Here is a 20,720-nt window from a genome sequence, read left to right as displayed (position 1 = left end):
TATTCCAGCTCACTTATCTGTTCCTCTGCCTCAGTTTTTCTGCTATTGGTTCCTTCTAGAGTATTTTTAATTTCTGTAATTGTGTTGCTCATCTCTGTTTACTTATTCTTTACTTCTTCTGTGTCCTTGGTGATTGTATTAACTGTGTTAAATGTTTCTTGCATTTTCTCCATTCTATTTTCAAGTCTTTGGAGCATCTTTACTATCATTATTCTGAATTCTATTTCAGGTAGATTGCTATTTCCTCTTTATTTATTTGGTCTTTTGAGTTTCTACTTTGTTCTTTCATTTGTGCTTTATTTCTCTGTCTTATCATCATTTTTTTTTTCCTAACTTGCCCCACTTGATGTCTCCTTTTCTCAGGCCTTAGGGTTATAATCCTTATTCCTTTTGGTTTTTGCCCTTGGAGGGGAAGATTGGATGGGTGGTTTGTGTTGACTTCTTGTTAGGGGTGACTTGTGCCTGTGTTCTAGTGGGAGGAGATCAAGCAGGTAATTACAGAAATAATGGGACATAAACACACACTTGCACACATACAGTATTCTAAAGAAAAGAGCACAGGAGATTGACTTGGTGAACAAGGAAAACCAAAAGTGATATCAACTAATTAAAAAGCAGAGCTAGCGAACGCTCAATCTGGAAAACTGAGCACAATCAGAGTGCCAACTGGGAAATATAGCAAAGAGAGCTCAACAATTTAACTTACTTGGTGAGAAAAGAAAGAGTGAAAGAAAAAAAGGAGAATAGAAAAAGGGGGGAAAAAGAGGAGAAGGGAAGGAAAAGAGAAAAAGAGGGGATGGAAAAGAGGGTAAAAAAAAAGAGAGAAAAGAAAAAATAGAAAAGCAAAGATAAATAGATGTATTTGGGAAAGATCTCTATATGGTCAGGAATAGCTATAGTCAGTATAGAACGATAGGCAAAGAAGTTAAATATGTAAAAAACAAAATTTAAAAACTCATTCAAAAAAAAAGGTGAAAAAGAAAAAAAAAATCTTAAAAATGAATTATTTTTTTTAACAAGAAAAACAAAGAGGAAAACTCCACAGCACTGCAAAAGGATAATGTGAAGGTGAGACTATGTAGGGGGAGTAAGCAGGGTGATTTATAAGAAAAAATGAAAAAAAAAAAGGTTCTCAAGGTCGTACTTCTTCTTGGTTGTGGAGTCTGCCCCGTGGATGGGGTCGGGTAGTGTCCTGTGATGTTTTCCTGGTTGGGGGAGCTTGTGCCTGTGTTCTGGTTGATGGAGCTGGATCTCATCTCTCTGAAGGGCGGTGCAGTGTCCAGTAGTCTCTATGGGTCCAGTATGTGTTTGGGCAGTCCTTCTGGCCCTGGCGGTGTTAGACACATCTATTTCCACAGCTGCTTCAAAGTGGCCCTCTCAGCATATCTCCACTGTCGCCAACCCCCGACTTGTCTCCGGGATCATTGCTATGCTTCTGTTCTCCTGTCCCGCCCTACACTGCTGGCCGAAGCTAGCTGGGCAGGGGTTTGTGTGGATTTTTTCTTGGCTCCCCAACTGTGCCCTCTGTGTCGTGGAGACTTCTGTGGGCTTCCCTCAGCCCCCGGAACTCACCCCCCTGTGTTGTGGGCTTGTGTACACTTGTGTCAGCTTCATGGTCCCAACCTCTGCATCACAGGGCTTGAGTGCGCTTGTCTCAGCTCCCCATGTCCAGCCTCTGCATCGCGGGGCTTCTGTGCACTTGTCTCGGCTCCCGGTGCCCGGCCTTTGCGTCACGGGCTTATGTGCGCTTGACTCAGCTCCCCAGGCCCGGCCTCTGTGTCGCGGGGCTTGTGTGCGCTTGTCTGAGTCCCCTGGGCCCATCCTCTGCATCGCGGGGCTTGTGGGCACTTGTCTCAGCTCCGGGTGCCCGGCCTCTGTCTCATGGGGCTTGTGTGCACTTGTCTGGGCTCCCCAGGCTCACCCTCGGCATTGCGGGGCTTGTGTGTGCTTGTCTGTGCTCCCCGGGCTCACCCTCAGCATTGCGGGGCTTGTGTGTGCTTGTCTGTGCTCCCCAGGCTCACCCTCAGCATCGCGGGGCTTGTGTGTGCTTGTCTGTGCTCCCCAGGCTCACCCTCAGCATCGCGGGGCTTGTGTGTGCTTGTCTGGGCTCCCTGGGGTCACTCTCGGCATTGCGGGGCTTGTATGTGCTTGTCTCAGCTCACTGGGCCCACCCTTTATATCACAGGGTTCAATTTTTATATGTAGCAAACCAGGTAATAATTAAACGTTTACTCATTCACTTTTCTTTTTAACTTTTTATAATTTGCTACAAAGGTCTCTGTAAGCTGCTGAATTTTAAGAAATATGGCATCCCTTGGTCTTTGCCAAAAGTTAACAGAAATTTAGAAGGTACCACCAATGTAATAAAGTTACTTAGAGATCTCCGTGTTCTCTGAGATATTAATTAAATGAATACCCATTTTCCCCCCACTGAGGAACAGATTAAAAGAGTTAATGCATTGTAAATGGATCTTGCCACATAAAACATAATGTGTCTTATATATACAGTAGAATATTACTTGGACATAAGAATGAAATGTTGCCATTTGCAACAACATGGATGGATCTGGACGGTATTTTGCTTTAGTGAAATAAGTCAGATTGAAAAAGACAAATACTGTGTCTTTTCATTTATATGTGGAATCTGAAAAATAAAACAAGTGAACAAATATTAAACAGAAACAGGCTCATGGATACAGAGAACCAACTAGTGGATAGAGAGGGAGAAGGGGGAGGGGGGGTCAGGCAAGGTAGTTGAAGGGCATTAAGACGTACAAACTACTAGGTATAAAATAAGTAACAAGGATGTACTTACTGTGCAGCACGGGGAACATAAGTCAACATTGTGTAATACCTTTGTATTGAATTTTGAATTATTCTTTTGTACACAAGGAACTAATATAATATTGTAAGTCAATTATGCTTCCATTTTTTAAAAACACTTGGTATGTTTTCTCAGCATTGATTATTAATAACTTGCTACTTCTAAAATTTCATTTTTACCATTATCCTCACTGACTTATGAAACTTTTTAGTTTATTTAGATTTTTTTTTTAAAGAGAGTTTCAAAGGTGCCTAAATCTGTCCATTATCCAAACCTAAGGTTAATCTGTTTTTCCATATGCTTCCGAAATTGAAATATTCAGAAGCAAGAGGAATTAAGAGAATTAGGTTTCCTAGAACTTCAAACCGGAGAAGGCAATGGCACCCCACTCCAGTACTTTTGCCTGGAAAATCCCATGGACGGAGGAGCCTGGTAGGCTGCAATCCATGGGGTCGCTGACCGACTTCCCTTTCACTTTTCACTTTCCTGCATTGGAGAAGGAAATGGCAACCCACTCCAGTGTTCTTGCCTGGAGAATCCCAAGGACGGCGGAGCCTGGTGGGCTGCCGTCTGTGGGGTCCCACAGAGTCGGACACGACTGAAGTGACTTAGCAGCAGTAGCAGCAGCAGAACTTCAAATGGCATTCTTAAACCAGATGACATTGTAGTTGAAAATGTCATAAAATACTTTGTTACATGAAGCTCCACTTTTAATCCTGGATCCAATAAATGTTTGGGGTCTGCTGTACTTCATTCATTCCTTAAACATTTTTTGAGCACTTACTATGTCCTAGGTTCTTTGTCAGGTGTGTGTGTGCTTAGCTGCTCAGTCGACCCCTGGACTGTAGCCTGCCAGACTCCTCTGTCAATATGATTCTCCAGGCAAAAATACTGGAGTGGGCAGCCATCCCCTTCTCTAGGGGATCTTCCTGACCCAGGGTTCAAACCCAGGTCTCCTGCTTTGCAGGCAGATTCTTTACCATCTTAGCCAATAAGGAAGCCCCTCTTTGTAAGGTACTGAGGACCAAAAAATTGATAATCAGAGAGAAGAAATGAACAAGACATGGTTCCTGTGGGACCTATGATATCCAGAGGGAGACAGGCGTGAATGGACAGAACTTCAGGCCGACACTGCTGTCTACAGGTTACTTAGTACATCTTTGATACAGAGAAGGCAGGAGTCCTCAGCCAGCCTGGAGATGATACTCTCCTGCCAAGGACTGTCAGCAACATACCTGTAGTGTTGAACAAAGGGATTTCTTTCTTTTTTTTTTTTAATATGGAGCATTACATGAATTTGCATGTCATCCTTGCATAGGGCCCATGCTAATCTTCTCTGTATTGTTCCACTTTTAGTGTATGTCCTGCCAAAGGGAGCATGGGATTTCTTGCTTTGTGGCAATGCAGAAGAAACCACACCATGAGGAACCAAAGGGCATCTCAGTGAGAGCTGAAGGCAGCTTGCTACAGTTTAGACTTGTGTTACTTGACTGTGAGGAAGGTTTAAAGAATCACTGTTTTGCTCCAGAATTGGTGCTGTGAGAAGGCAGTAGTGGTTCTGTGGCTGAGGATCTTAATTTTTATCTAGGTGGGGCTGAGGCTATAATTGGCAGGGAAGCAGCAGTCACATTAGCCAGGAGAGAGTTTTGCTCTTCTGTGTGGTTCATACATTCTTGTTTTCATCTGTGCTCAGAGGTGATCAAGGTGTTGTCCATCTGTCTCATTCCATCGTGGTTTTTTTGAGATTTTATTTGACTGTGTTGGGCCTTCATGGCTGCGGGCTTTCTCTAGTTGTGGTGAGCAGGGACTGCTCTTCATTGCAGTGCGTGAGCTTCTCGTTGCGGTGGCTTCTCTTGTTGCAGAGCATGGGCTCTAGAGTGCTGGCTCAGCAGTTGTGCACATGTGCTTAGTTCCCCACAGCATGTGGAATCTTCCCAGACCAGGCGTCACAGTCAGTGGGAGCGTGCTGTGGCCCAACTGTTAGAAGCAGACCATCTCAGGTGAGAGCAGTCAGAGGCTGCGTGTTTCTTTCTTACTGGTAAAAGCTTCATCTGAGCAATCTTGAAAGAGAAGTTGGCGTGAACTAGGCACATTGGGAAAGGGAGAGATGTGTGGGTATCCCCGGGCAAGGATGTGGTATAAGCAGATTCTGAGGAGAGAGAGTGATACTCGCCAGGAATCAGGTCTTGCTGCAGGTAAAAGGCAAAGGCAGAGAGTGGCAGAAGAAGCCTGATCATGGAGAATCCTGTGTGTCCCACTGAGGAGCTTAGACTTTACTCTTTACGCACTGGGATGCCGTGAACTGTTTGTAAGCTTGATGCTGTTAAAGTGCTGCACTCAGTATGCCAGCACATTTGGAAAACTCAGCAGTGGCCACAGGACTGGAAAAGGTCAGTTTTCATTCCAGTCCCAAAGAAGAGCAATGCCAAAGAACGTCCAAACTACCGCTCAGTTGCACTCATTTCACATGCCTTTTGACTGTGTGGATCACAACAAACGTGAAAGATTCCTCAAGAAATGGGAATACCAGACCACCTGCCTGCCTCCTGAGAAATCTGTATGCAGGTCAAGAAGCAACAGTTAGAACCGGACATGGAACAGCAGACTGATTCCAAATTGAGAAAGGAGTACGTCAAGACTGTATATTGTCACCCTGCTTATTTAACTTATATGCAGAGTACATCATGCAAAATGCCAGGCTGGATGAAGCACAAGCTGGAATCAAGATTGCCAGGAGAAATATCAATAATCTCAGTTATGCAGATGTCACCACCATTATGGCAGAAAGCAAAGAAGATGAAAGTGAAAGAGGAGAGTGAAAAAGCTGGCTTAAAGCTCAACATTCAAAAAACGAAGATCACGGCATCCGGTCCCATCCCTTCGTGGCAAATACATGGGGAAACAGTGGTTTGATCCCTGGTCTGGGAAGATCCCACATTCCAGGGAGCAACTAAGCCCATGCGCCACAACTACTGCGCAGCAACTGCTAGAGCCCGCGTGCCCGGAGCCTGTACTCCTCAAGAGAAGCCACCTCAATGAGAGGCCCGCACATTGCAACCAGAGAGCAGCCCAGCTCAACGCAGCTGGAGAAAGCCCATGTGCAGCAACGAAGACCCACCATGGCCAGAAAATAATGTAAATAAATAAATCTTTAAAAAAAATATTGGAGCGATTGCCATTCCCTTCTCCAGGGGATCTTCCTGACGCAGGGATCAAACACAACTCTGCTGCATAGCAGGCAGATTCTTTACCATCTGAGCCACCAAGGAAGCCCTATTACAAAATAGTGATTCACGATTTTTAAAGGTTATGCTGCATTTATACTTGTTATAAAATATTGGCTGCATCCCCCATGTTGTATAATACATCCTCGTAGCTTATTTTATACCTAATTGTTTGTACCTCTTTACCCACTCCCCTGTGTTGCCCCTCCCACTGTCCCTCTCCCTACTGGTAGCCATTAGTTTTTCCTCTGTATCTGTAAGTCAGCTTCTTTTTTGTTATCTTCACTAATTTGTTGTATTTTTTAGATTCCATAAATAAGTAATACCTTGTGTTTCTCTGACTTATTTCACTTAGCATAATGCCCCCCAAGTCCGTCCATGTTGCTGCAAATGGCAAAATTTTGTTCTTTTTTTATAAGTTAGTACTATTCCATTGTGTGTATACCATATCTTCTTTATCCATTCATCTGTTGATTGCCACTTAGGTTGCTTCAATTTCTTGGCAATTGTAAATAATGCTGCTATAAACATTAGGATGCCTATATCTTTTCCAATTAGAGGTTTTTGGTTTTTGTCTTTGTTTTTTTCAGGTAGGTACCCAGGAGTGGGATTGCTAGGTCATTTGGTACTTCCCAGTTCAGTTCAGTTCAGTTCAGTCAACTCTGCGACCCTACGGACTGCATCATGCCAGGCTTCCCTGTCCATCACCAACTCCTGGAGCTTGCTAAAACTCATGTCCATCTAATTAGTGATGCCATTCAACCATCTCATCCTCTGTCGCCCCCTTCTCCTCATCTTTCACCTTCATCAAGAAGTTCTTTAGTTCTTCTTCACTTTCTGCCATAAGGGTGGTGTCATCTGCGTATCTGAGGTTATTGATGTTTCTCCTGGCAATCTTGATTCCAGCTTGTGCTTCATCCAGCCTGGCATTTTGCATGATGTACTCTGCATATAAGTTAAATAAGCAGAATGACAATATACAGCTTTTCCCAATTTGGAACCAGTCTCTTGTTCCATGTCCAGTTCTAACTGTTGCTTCTTGACCTGCATACAGATTTCTCAGGAGGCAGGTAAGGTGGTCTGGTACTCCCATCTCTTTAAGAATTTTCCACAGTTTGTTGTGATCCATCCAAAGGCTTCAGCATAGTCAATAAAGCAGAAGTAGATGTTTTTCTGGAACTCTCTTGCTTTTTTGATGACCCAATGGATGATGGCAATTTGATTTCTGGTTCCTCTGCCTTTTCTAAATCCAATTTGAACATCTGGAAGTTCACAGTTCACATACTGTTGAAGCCTGGCTTGGAGAATTTTGAGCATTACTTTGCCAGCATGTGAGATGAGTGCAATTGTGTGGTAGTTTGAACATTGTTTGGCATTGCCTTTCTTTGAGGTTGGAGTGAAAACTGACCTTTTCCATTTCTATGGCCACTGCTGAGTTTTCCAAATTTGTTGGCATATTGAGTGCAGCACTTTAACAGTATCATCTTTTAGGATTTGAAATAGCTCACCTGGAATTCAATCACCCCCACTATCTTTGTTCATAGTGATGCTTCATAAGGCCCACTTTGACTTCACATTCCAGGATGTCTGGCTCTAGGTGAGTGATCACACCATCACAGTTATCTGGGTAATGAAGATCTTTTTTGTGTAGTTCTTCTGTGTATTCTTGCCACCTCTTCTTAATATCTTCTGCTTCTGTTAGGTCCATAGTGTTTCTGTTCTTTATCGTACCCATCTTTGCATGAAATATTCCCTTGGTGTCTATAATTTTCTTGAAGAGATCTCTAGTCTTTCCCATTCTATTGTTTCCCTCTATTTCTTTGCATTGATCACTGAGGAAGGCTTTCTTATCTCTCCTTGCTATTCTTTGGAACTCTGCATTCAAATGAGTATATCTTTCCTTTTCTCCTTTGCCTTTAGCTTCTCTTCTCTTCTCAGCTATTTGTAAGACTTCCCCAGACAACCATTTTTGCATTTCTTTTTCTTGGGGATGGTCTTGATCACTGCCTCCCATACAGTGTCATGAACCTCCATCCATAGTTCTTCAGGCACTCTGTCTATCAGATCTCATCCCTTGAATCTATTTGTCACTTCTACCATATAATTGAAAGGTATTTGATTTAGGTCATACCTGAATGGTCTAGTCGTTTTCCCTACTTTCTTCAGTTTAAATCTGAATTTAGCAATAAAGAGTTCTTGATCTGAACCACAGTCAGCTCCCAGTCTTGTTTTTGCTGACTGTATAGAGCTTCTCCATCTTTGGCTGCAAAGAATATAATCAATCTGATTTTGGTATTGACCATCTGGTGATGTCCATGTGTAGAGTCTTCTCTTGTGTTGTTGGAAGAGGGTGTTTGCTATGACCAGTGCGTTCTCTTGGCAAAACTCTATTAGCCTTTGCCCTGCTTCATTTTGTACTCTAAGCCCAAATTTGCCTGTTACTCCAGGTATCTGTTGACTTCCTACTTTTGCATTCCAGTCCCCTGTGAAGAAAAGGACATTTTTGGGGGTGTTAATTCTAGAAGGTCTTGTAGGTTTTCATAGAACCATTTAACTTCAGCTTCTTCAGCATTACTGGTCACAGCATAGAGTTAGATTACTGTGATATTGAATGGTTTGCCCTGGAAACAAACAGAGATCATTCTGTCATTTTTGAGATTGCACCCAAGTACTGCATTTTGGACTCTTTTGTTGACTCTGAGGGCTACTCCATTTCTTCTAAGGGATTCTTGCCCACAGTAGTAGATACATGGTCATCTAAAGTTCTATTTTTAATTATTTTTAGTTTTTTAAACAACTTCCATACCGTTTTCCACAGCAGCTGCATCAGTTTACATTCCCACCAACAGTGTACAAGGATTTCCTTTTCTCTACATCGTCTCCAACATTTGTTATTTGTGTTCTTTTTGATGGTAGTGATTCTGACAGATGTGAGGTGACATCCCACTGTGGTTCTGATTTGCATTTCCCTGATGCTTAGTGACGTTAAACTTCTTTTAATGTGCTTGTTAGCCATCTGCATTTGCTCTTTGGAAAAATATCTGTTCAGTTCTTCTGCCTATTTTTTAATCAGATTCTTTATTTTTTTATGGTGACTTGTACGTGGTGTGTATATATGTTGGCTATTAACCCCTTGTCAGTCATATTATTTGCAAATATATTCTCCCATTCAGTAGGTACTGTTTTTTTTATTTGATGGTTTCCTCTGCTGTGAAAGAGCTTTTGTGTTTAATTAGATCCTGTTTATTTATTTTTGCTTTTGTTTACTTTAGGAGATAGATTCAAAAAACATTGCTACAATTTTTGTCAAAGAGCATTCTCCCTATGCTTTCCTCTAGGAATTTTATTCTATTCAGTCTTACATTTATAAATATTTAATCTATTTTTAGTTTGTTTTTGTGTATGGAGTAGAGAATGTTCTAATTTTTTCTTTTACATATAGCTGTCCAGTTTTCTCAGCACCATTTATTGAAGAGTCTGTCCATTGTGCAGACTATCTTTTCTCTCTTGTCATAGAGTAAGAACAACTTCACTTTCACTTTCACCCTCATGCATTGGAGAAGGCAATGGCAACCCACTCCAATGTTCTTGCCTGGAGAATCCCAGGGACGGCGGAGCCTGGTGGGCTGCCATATATGGGGTCACACAGAGTCAGACACGACTGAAGCGACTTAGAAGCAGCAGCAGCAGCAATTGACCATGCGTGTGTGGGTTTATTTCTGGGCTTTCTATTCTGTCCCACCGATCTATGAGTCTGCTTTTGTGCCAGAACCATACTGAGTTTTTATTACTATAGCTTTATAGTATAGTTGGAAGTCAGGAAGCATATTCCTCCAGCTGTTTCTCTTTCTCGATTGTTTTGGCTGTTCGAGGTCTTTTATGTTTCCATACAAGCTATTAAATTATTTGTCGAGTTCTGTGTAGAATGGCGTTGTTATTCTGATAGAGATAGCATTGAATTGGTACATTGGTTTGGGTAGTATGGTCATTTTAACGATATTAATTCTTCCAGTCCAAGAACACGGTATATAGAGGTCTCCTTTTTAATAAATTGTTAAGACATTACCACTTTACCCACTGACGTTTTCTTTCCTCAAGAGATCTGGTATTGTTTTTTTGCTTTTTAATTTTTTTTCTTTACTAAGTCTTTAGGACAGGATATTTTATAACTGTTTTGCTTCTCTTCTACCTTTTTGAAAGAGTATACAATTTTGCAGTCTTATGAAGCAAATAAGGGCTTTGGCTTGAGTATTTAGTTGCACTAACTTAGAACATGCGTTTCATGCAGCTTTTTCTAAACCAATTTGTTGTTTCTTACATTTGACAGGAAAACATTTTTTTGTGAAGTTGTACATAGAAGATACTCAAATGTTATTGATTGACCTTACCCTTCCTATAGTCTAGAAGATTTTGCACATTTGACAACAAATACATTTTTGTTCTGTACCTTCGTGCTTCAACTGTTATTTTTAAAAGCTGTTTGAGCTATTATTACTTATTTAATGATACATTCTCTATACAAGATTCAAGATCTCATTGATTATTCCTTCAGAAATTCCCTTACTCAAATATCTTAAAGAATTTGCTCTCAAAATATTGGCTGGGCAGATGATCTGAACAACTAAAAAATTTCCTTTCCAGTATTTTTTCATTCATCAGCAGTGGCATTTTAGAAGAATGTGGAGCTCTGGCAAGAACTTTTGTAATGCGCTTTGCCAACATTTAAGTATAATGAAGCCAAGAGAGTGTGTGACATTGCGTGATTGACAAGTCATCTCTGATAATAGCAAAAGAATAATTTCTTATCTAGAACATCAGAAAAAGCTGTTTTGTACTTTATTAAGATCTTGCCTTCAACTTTTGTTGTCCATTATGGTAGCCACCAACACTTGTGGTTATTAAATTTTAATTGAGATTAATTTAATTAAAAATTCATTTCCTCAGTCACACTAGCCATATTGCAAAGGCTTGATAGGGCTACTGTTTACCAAATTGGGCAGTGTAGACATAGAACATTTCGGTCACCATAATAAGTTCTATTAGACAGGGTTATCTTAAAATCCTGAAGGATTTTTTTAATGTCTGCCACAGCTAATTGGATAGTTTCTCCTAGAAACATTTAAAAATTCATCACTAATTTGAATGTTTTATAAATGAAGGGTTTCCCCCCTTAAAATATAACTTGTAATGTGGAAATACTATAAATTGATGTCATAATTGTCATTCGGAGAAAAGAAAGCTGTTGTTTTATACTCAGTTTACAAATGAACACTAACATTTACATATCATATTCTTCTTTCCAAATTTCTGACTCTGTGGGCTTCATATTCATGTGATAAATAGCTATTGAGATCCTGCTACATGTCAAGCTTATATGTTTGGCCTACAACTGGTCTTTCCCCCCACCCAGCTTTATTAAGATATAATTGACATTATGTATGTTTGTTTAAGATGTACACCATGATGATTTGATATACTTAATTACAAAATTGGAGAAAGGAACAGCAACCCACTCCAGTATTCTTGCCTGGAGAATTCCAGAGGAACCTGGCGGGCTACCATCTGTGGCGTCGCAAAGAGTCGGACACGACTGAGCGACTAACACACACAAGCACGTCTTACATAAATGATGCCCACAGTGGGGTTAGTTAACACCTCCATCATCTCAGTGGATTACCATTTCTTTTTTGTGGTGAGAACATTTAAGATCTACTCCCTTAGCAGCTTTCAAGTACATGATAGAGTAGTGCTGGCTATCGTCGCCATGCTGACATTAGACCGTAGCAGCTGCTCATCTTGTGACTGGAAGATGAGTTTCCCCCTCTCTCCAGCCCCTGGCCACCACCATTTTATTCTCTGTTTCCATGAGTTTTGACTTTTTGAATTTATGTATTTATTTAATTTTTGACCGCACTGGGTCTTTGTTGTGGCATGCGGGCTTTCTCTAGTTGTGGCGAATGGGGGCTACTCTTCGTTGCAGCGTACAGGCTTCTCACTGTGGTGGCTTCCCTCATTGCAGAGCTTGGTCTCTATTCCACATGTTATACGGTATTTGTCTTTCTCTGTATAACTTATTTCACTTAGCATAATGCCCTCAGGGTCCATATGTGTTGTCACAAATGCCAGGATGTCCTTGTCTAAAGCTAACTAAGTCAATTATTTTCCAAGGGTTCCCAGACCACAGCCAAGAAAGGCTGAAGCTGGTTGACAAGTTACTTCAGGATTCACAGCTGGGACCAAGATCCTTATGTCTTTTACCCAATGCACAGGCATGCAAAACTCTTACCAGGTCCCTTGGCATATGTTTGTAGATCCCACTGCCCCCCAGAAAAACACTTTTGTCTGTGGATGGATGCCAGATTGTTGTTGGGGGTGGGGGACAGTGGATACCAATAAGGGGCATATTATTTGGCCATCTTGCTGAAATCACTCTCCATGTATAGCTGCTCATGGTTGAGTGATTCTCCAAAACACTCAGATTATAGAAAATTCAATTGTTAGACTGTGAAAATATTCTGGTATGGCTCAGTTTGTTTCAATTTTCCTTCATTTATATTAATATAAGCAAGATTATGCCTAAATACTGGTGAAAAGCTACAGAAGCTATTATCAGAGCCCTATCCTCTTCTAAAACATCACCATCAGTAAGTGTAAATACATAGTTATAAACATGTCTTAAAATTATTACATATTTTATATCAGATATATTTCAGTTATTTAAATCAGATACATTTAGGCTCATATTTTTCAACAAAGAAGTATGATTTCACTTCTTTTGTGAGTTTCAAAGCCATGTAAAAAGAGCTATATTCCAAATTCCTTTAAATGCTAAATTCTCTAGACTGGTTTTTTCCTTCCTCTTTGTCCTAAAATTTTCAAGCAAGGGGTGATTAGGGCTCAGTGCAGCAGTGGGGAGGTTGCAGAATTCTTTAATTACTACAACTGCTGCTGTGTTATACTTAGTCGTGTCCAACTCTTTGCAACCCCATGGACTGCAGCCCGCCTGGCTCCTCTGTCCATGAGATTCTCCAGGCAAGAATGCTGAGTAGGTTGCCATTTCCTTCTTCAGGGAATCTTCTTAAGCCAGGAATAGAACCAGAGTCTCTTGCATCTCCTACATTGGCAGGTGGATTCTTTACCTCTAGTGCCACCCGGGGAAGCCCCAATTACTACAACAGTGGATCCCAAAGTTTGCTACACTTTGAAATCATCCATGGATCTTTCAAAAATATGGCCACCTACATCCTACCCATCTCCCACCCACCTCCCAACCTGATTTAATTGGTCTCAGGTGTGATTTTGGCTCTGGGGTTTTTTAGCTCGCCTGGTGATTCAAACATGCAGCAAAGTTTGAGAACCACTGCTGTGTAGAATCACCAGGGAAGCCTTTTAAAATATACACATTGGCCCTCCACTCAGAAGTTTGACTTTGGCTTTGAATCAGCAAGTCTGGGGTAGAACACAGCCAACTGTAATTTTGAAGTGCCAAAGGAGATTCTGAAGTGTAGCTGGAATCAAGAACCCTGCTATATAAGAATAATTGTCCCCTCTCTTTCTCTTCCCCCATATCCCCTACATCTTTGATACATGAGGGGAATCACAAGAGTATATCTACCAAATCAGATCAAAAGTCCCTAGGAAAAAAGGCCCCAAGTAATACTGGTTCTTCCCCTTTTTTAAATAATAGTGCACCCTAGAGGTGAAAACATAGATTGCTCCAGCTTTTGAAGAGACAGAGCAGAGTCTCAGTATACAGGAAATGTAAGGAACTGATTTCTCAGACCAGTGGTCTCCAGGCTTTACTTAATCATGTGTCTGTAAAGCGGGGGTACTTACCTGGTGGTCCAGTGGCTAAGACTCTGTACTCCCAATGCAGGAGGCCCAGGTTCGATCCCTGCTCAGGGAACTGGATGCCACATTGCCACAACTGAAGATCCCAAGTGCTGCAACTAAGACCTGGTACAGCCAAGTAAATAAATATATTTTTAAAAAATACAGTGTGGGGGATAACAATCTGAGCATATGCATATTTTTATGGTTATCTGTATGCACTTCTGTACTTTCATACATTATAAAATTTACATAAAGACAGACTCTTTAAATGATGGGTAAGATGAAATAAACAATATATACATAAATTTTGAATTTTAATAGGAAAAGCTTTTTGTCACTTAAAAATTAATAATAATACATTGTTTAATGGGAATAGTGTGTTTGAATATGGAGTATTGATGAGCCTGCCATCATTTTGTTTGGTATGGTAGCTGACAAAGGGCTCATGAAGAAAAGTGTCAACTCTACTATTTTCTTAGCATTCACTTGTACTTATGTTATTAGACTTCTGTTTACCTTCTCCAGATGAATCTTTTGAAGATTTTTTTTGTCTTTGCTGGGTCTTCCTTGGCGCATGTGGACTTTCTCCAGTTGCAGCCAGCAGGCGCTGCTCTCTAGGTGTGGTGCACAGGCTTCTCACTGCGGTGGCTTCTCTCATTGCAGAGCCCGAGCTCTAGGTGTGTGGGCTCAGTAGTTGTGGCAAGTGGGCTTAGCTGCCCTGCAGCCTGCAGAATCTTCCCTGGCCAGGGATCGAACCTGGGTCACTGGATTGGCAGGCAGATGCTTAACCACTAAACCACCAGGGAAAGGGAAAGTGAAGTCACTCAGTCATGTCCGACTCTTTGCGACCCCATGGGCTGTAGCCTATCAGGCTCCTCTGTCCATGGGATTTTCCAGGCAACAGTCCTGGAGTGGATTGCCATTTCCTTCTCCAGGGGATCTTCCTAACCCAGGGATTGAACCTGGGTCTCCCGCATTGCCGACAAACGCTTTACTGTCTGCGCCACCAGGGAAGTCAGTCCTTGTTAATTCTGTAGATTTGTTTTTGTTAAAACTGGCTAATGAAACCCATAAATCCATTCTGAAAGGCAGGTATAAACTAAAGTGTGCTGTAATACTACACCAAGGGCAGACCAACAAGTAAGGATGCCATTAAACCCCTTTTGATTGGGGAAATCAGACAATATGTGATTATCTGACATATTCCAGGGCCAACCTATTTGTTAAATATGAATACAACTTAATTTCTTGTTTTAAAATGAGTATAGTGAGTATAGATAGATCTAGTATGCCTTTCCACGCAGTGGAGGATCATCTTGCGACCCCTGGGATGTTTATACCCTGCTTTGAAGACCATTACTCCAGATGGCTACATAAAAAACCTTTTATTGCACAGTTCTTATAAATCACTGTAATTGAATAAAGATTGGAGAATGAAATATGAATTCTAATAGGACTTCCAGTCTCTTACCTTTGCCCTTATGTCAGCCTCTGAATTTGATTATTAAACTGTCCTTTCTTTTTAAGGTGGAGAAATTAATACTTCAGGGGACTTCTGACACTTATAAGGCATTTTTAGTTTGACCTTTGAGCTCTAAGATTACATTTCTGTTTTTTTCTTCTAATCTGAATCATGGAGTTTCTATTGCTATTTAATATTTTTAGAGTTGTTTCAGAAATCTAAGATTTACTAGCCAAGATTGATAATGTGTTCTAGATGAAATTTTAGCTGATAAGATACAGATTTAAACATAGCTGTCCTGTGCTGTACTTAGTTATGTCCGACCCTTTGAGACCCCATGGACTGTAGCACGCCAGGCTCCTCTGCCTGCAGGGATTCTCCAGGCAAGAATACTGGAGTGGGTCGCCATGCCCTCCTCCAAGGGATCTTCCTGACCCAGGTATCAAACCCAGATCTCCCGCATTACAAGCAGATTCTTTACCATCTGAGCCACCAGGGAAGCCCAAGAATACTGGAGTGGATAGCCTATCCCTTCTCTGGGGGATCTTCCTGACCCAGGGATCGAACTGGGGTCTCTTGCATTGCAGGCAGATTCTTTACCAGCTGAGCTACCAGGGAAGCCCAAGCATAGCTGTAGCTTATCCCAATTACACCTGGTGTTTGTTTGCTTGTTTTCTAGCTCTCTTCACAGAAGTCAGTGCCATGGATACCCATGCTGAAATCACTGCCACTCTGGGCTATTGTAGTTGCACATTTTTCTTACAACTGGACTTTTTATACTTTATTGACCTTATTGCCTACTTACATGAAGGAAGTCCTAAGGTTCAATATTCAAGAGGTAAGAACAAATAAGCATCTACTTCTTACAGAGAATATACCGAATTTGTTCCTATCTATGTGAAACTCAGTTATTTTGCATCTTCCATTTTACTTTTATACTAAATTCTAAAGACTTCTCTTTTTAGCCTCGCTTGTTGCTTTGCTCTGTGTGTGTTAACTCTTGATTCAGGGTATGTTGGCTAGTATCCCCTTTAACTGTGAAGATCTCACTAGCGCCCAGTAACATGCCAGGATCTCAGATGACAAATACAGGTAGTACTGTGTGTGTGTGTGTGTGTGTGTATGTGTATGTTAGTCACTCAGTTGTGTCTGACTCTCTATGACCCTATGGACTGTAGCCCACCAGGCTCCTCTGTCCATGGAATTCTCCAGGTAAGAATACTGGAGTGGGTAGCCATTCCCTTCTCCAGGGGATCTTTCTGACCCGGGGATCAAACCCTGGTCTCCTGCGTTGCAGGCAAATTCTTTACCGTCTGAGCCACCAGGGTAGCCCTGCAGGTGATACTGTATTCCCTTGTAAAAGGGATGGTGGCAGGACTCTGCTGGCAGCCGAGTGGGGTGTTGGAAGGCACAAGATTATTGTGCAGAGGTTGCTCTGTATTGGCAGAGCTATAGTTGTAAAGCTGTATAAGACATATCTCCCTAAAACTGTCAATTCCTTCTGATCTCATCAAATGGAGACAATTCCTATTATCTCTGTGTTGATGGATTTTGTCTCTAAAGAAATTGAAGAAAAAGATAAAGAGAAAGAGGCATAGTTTGTAAGAAAACTTGGTAGTGTTTTTTGTCTTCAAATGAAGGATGAATCAAAGACATAAATGTTAGGAGTTAAAATGATAAAACTCTTAGAAGTGTACATCTTTGTGACCTGGCACTGAACAACAACTTCTCACATATGACCCCAAAAGCGCACATGACCAAAAGAAAAAACTGATAAGTTGGGCTTCATCAGAATTGAAAGCTTTTGTGCCTCAAAGGATATTATCAAGAATGAAAACCCACTGAATGGGAGAAAATATTTGCAAATCATATACTTGATAAGGATTAAGTATTCCAAGTATGTAAAGAATTTATACAACTCAATAATAAAAAGATAAATAACCCAATTTTTTAATGGGCAAAGGATTTAAATAGACTTTTCTCCAAAGAAAATATGAAAATGACCAATAAGCCCATGTAAAGATTCTCAACACTATTACTCAATACATAAATGGAACTCAGAACCATAATGAGACGCCACTTCACACCTATCAGAATAAAAAAATAAACAGAAAATAACAAGTGTTGGTAAGAATGCAGAGGAAACGGATCCCTCATACATTGCTGGTAGGATGTGAAGTGTAGCTGCCATGGAAAACAGTTTGGCAGTTCATCTAAAAGTTAAACATAAAGTTATTATGACCTAATAATTCCATTTCTGAGTCTATACCCAAGAGAACTGAAAACATATGTGCTCGCAAAAACATGTACACGTACACAAAAGCTTATAACATCATTATTCATAATAACCAAGAGGTGCAAACAACCCAAATGGTGTCAGCTGATGAACAGATAAATAAAATATGGTATATTCCCCCAAGAACTATTACTGAGCCAGAGTGGAAACCCTGGAAGAAAAAGTAGCAGCCTGGGTGGTGAATGTAAAGACAGTAAGGCTGACTGCACAACTGCAGTGGTTACATGGACCTAAAGCTATCAACACTGTTAAAGTGAACTTTTCAGTCACTCAATTCCAAAGCATACTGAAAACGTTGGCCACATAGACCAAACCTTAAACTTGACCTAGACGGCTAAGCTGTGAAGAACTCCTCCAGCTACTTTTGAAAAACAAAATCCATTATACTGAAATATATCCACCAATTGCATTAACAGAAGTTAAACTGAACTGAGGCTTTACCCATAGCTTGGGATGGATTTGTTGCAAGCAACCTCATTTTTCCTAAGCTCTCTGTTAACAGAGCTTGACTGTAGTCCCCTACCGTAGTGACAAATTGCATGCAAATTTAAGGATCATTCCACTTGATGCTTCTTTTTGAAAATGTCCCAGGAGAACTATAAAAAGAATGCGGTATCAATAGCTGACTGGTAATTAGTTCAGTTCAGTCGCTCAGTCATGTCCGACTCTGCGACCCCATGAATCGCAGCACACCAGGCCTCCCTGTTCATCACCAACTCCCAGAGTTCACTCAGACTCACGTCCATCGAGTCAGTGATGCCATCCAGCCATCTCATCCTCTGTCGTCCCCTTCTCCTCCTGCCCCCAATCCCTCCCAGCATCAGAGTCTTTTCCAATGAGTCAACTCTTCACATGAGGTGGCCTAAGTACTGGAGTTTCAGCTTTAGCATCATTCCTTCCAAAGAAGTCCCAGGGCTGATCTCCTTCAGAATGGACTGGTTGGATCTCCTTGCAGTCCAAGGGACTCTCAAGAGTCTTCTCCAACACCACAGTTCAAAAGCATCAATTCTTTGGTGCTCAGCTTTCTTCACAGTCCAACTCTCACATCAATTCTTCGGTGCTCAGCTTTCTTCACAGTCCAACTCTCACATCCATACATGACCACTGGAAAAACCATAGCCTTGACTAGACAGACCTTTGTTGGCAAAGTAATGTCTCTGCTTTTTAATATGCTGTCTAGATTGGTCATAACTTTCCTTCCAAGGAGTAAGCGTCTTTTAATTTCATGGCTGCAATCACCAGTTGCAGTGATTTTGGAGCCCCCAAAATAAAGTCTGACACTGTTTCCACTGTTTCCCCATCTACTTCCCATAAAGTGATGGGACTAGATGCCATGATCTTAGTTTTCTGAATGTTGATTAGTATATGTACTTAATTGCCTTCATTTATTTTTCATTAATATTTTTTTAGTTCTGTAATGAAAGACTTTAAAACTAGAATCTTAAAAAAAAAAATGGAATCTTTTTACTTGGCATTTTCATACCAAAATAAAACAAACCAAAAAAAAAAAAGGCATTTTCTTTTTGAATCAAAATTAAAAGAAATGTGAATAGAGTTTGAAAATGATTCTCTTATTATATAGAAGCCTCTTTTTTAATGGTTTTTTCCTTGAAGAATCAGCATACTACATTCATGAAACAGCCTTTGTTCAAAATAAAGCTTGATTTGAGATGCATTGTATTTAAAATTATAATCTCATTAATTAAAAAGTTTAAAGATCTGATCATTTGTTATAAGCTTGCTTTGTTATATGTTTAGTTTTATTAGTTATCATCACTTTTACTTTTTCCTCATTCTTTCCTAGTGTCCCTATTTCTTACAACTCAGTGAGAGTTGAAGCAGTATCTGTTGGCCTATTTTGAATATTAACATTTTGGAATCAATTTTTTAAATAAATGAATACAAGGGACTATATCCTTGAACCACATGCTTAATAACTATAGAAGACACCCATGGACATATACATGTGGTATAAATGTTGAAGATGTTAGCAGTTTTAGGTTTTCAGGGGAGTTTTCACCACTGGAATTTTAAGTGGAAAAATTCAGTAACTAGTTATTGTTGGTCTTAGCCCAGCAGAGGACAAGGCCAAGGTCAGAAAATTCTCTTCTCCATTTGCTACAGTTATTCATGTGTAAAGTTCTGCCACAAACAATAGATGTGGTCCCTCTCTGCAGAATTCCTTTTGTTTTTAGCATCTCTTATTTATTTGGCTGAACTGGGTCTTAGTTGCGGCACGTGAGCTGTTAGTCGTGGCACGTGGGATCTAGTTCCCTGACCAATGATTAAACCCTGGGCCCCTTGCATTGGAGCCGGAGTCTTAGCCACTGAACCACCAGGGAGGTTCCCCACTATGCAGAATTCTAAATGGAATAAAGTTAAAGAAGAAATTACTCAATACCAGAAAAAAGAAAAATATTCAACCATAGAAGTGGAACTAGAAGCATACAACATCTGAAAATAGATCACAAATTGTGATAAAAAATTATATCTTTTCTTAAGCACTCTTAAATTTAAAATATTAGCAACTTTTGCTGATCTATTCCATTAATTATGCTTAGAATTACTACCAGATTTATTAGGTGGAATGTATTTATTCGATAGATGGGATTTATTTATTAGACAAATAGAATTTATTTATTAGATAAAATTATTACCAGGATGGGGCGGCCACATGTATACCTATGGCCAATTCATGTTGAACTGTGCCAAAAACCATCACAATATTGTAAACTAATTATCCTCCAGTTAAAACAATTTTAATAAATAAAAAAGTAAATAAAAAATATTTCTCAAAAGCTTAATGGGGCTGGTGCACTGGGACGACCCAGAGGAATGGTACAGGGAAGGAAGAAGGAGGAGGGTTCAGGATGGGGAACACGTGTAAACCTGTGGCGGATTCATGTTGATATATGGCAAAACCAATACAATATTGTAAAGTTAAAAAGTAAAATTAAATTAAATTTAAAAAAGAAAAAGCTTAAAGAGAGTCCATAGTAATAATAAAATAATTAATAATAAATACATTAATAATAGTAACAATAAAATAATAAAATCAACAACTATAGCAACAGAGAAAAA

The 20,720-nt window shown here is 40.4% G+C and overlaps 1 protein-coding gene and 1 non-coding gene across 10 annotated transcripts in view; one reads left to right on the top strand and one right to left on the bottom strand.

Annotated features, from left to right (window-relative positions):
* SLC17A5 (solute carrier family 17 member 5) overlaps positions 1-20,720 on the top strand; it is a 76,403-nt gene that overhangs the window by 27,470 nt on the left and 28,213 nt on the right. For 6 of the 9 annotated variants that reach the window (XM_070795744.1, XM_070795741.1, XM_070795740.1 and 3 more), the window contains 2 exons: positions 13,925-14,017; positions 16,023-16,181. In XM_070795744.1, the coding sequence (XP_070651845.1) occupies positions 13,925-14,017; positions 16,023-16,181 (252 nt within the window). The remainder of the gene's footprint in view (positions 1-13,924; positions 14,018-16,022; positions 16,182-20,720) is intronic. The other 3 variants (XM_070795747.1, XM_019967036.2, XM_070795742.1) reach the window with 1 other exon arrangement.
* Positions 4,098-4,201, bottom strand: LOC139185054 (U6 spliceosomal RNA). Its single transcript, XR_011568639.1, has one exon. It is a non-coding gene; the product is annotated as a U6 spliceosomal RNA (small nuclear RNA).

The sequence above is a fragment of the Bos indicus genome, chromosome 9 (genome assembly GCF_029378745.1).
Source record: "Bos indicus isolate NIAB-ARS_2022 breed Sahiwal x Tharparkar chromosome 9, NIAB-ARS_B.indTharparkar_mat_pri_1.0, whole genome shotgun sequence".
Lineage (NCBI taxonomy): Eukaryota > Metazoa > Chordata > Mammalia > Artiodactyla > Bovidae > Bos > Bos indicus.
This window is presented reverse-complemented; position numbering and strand designations above follow the sequence as displayed.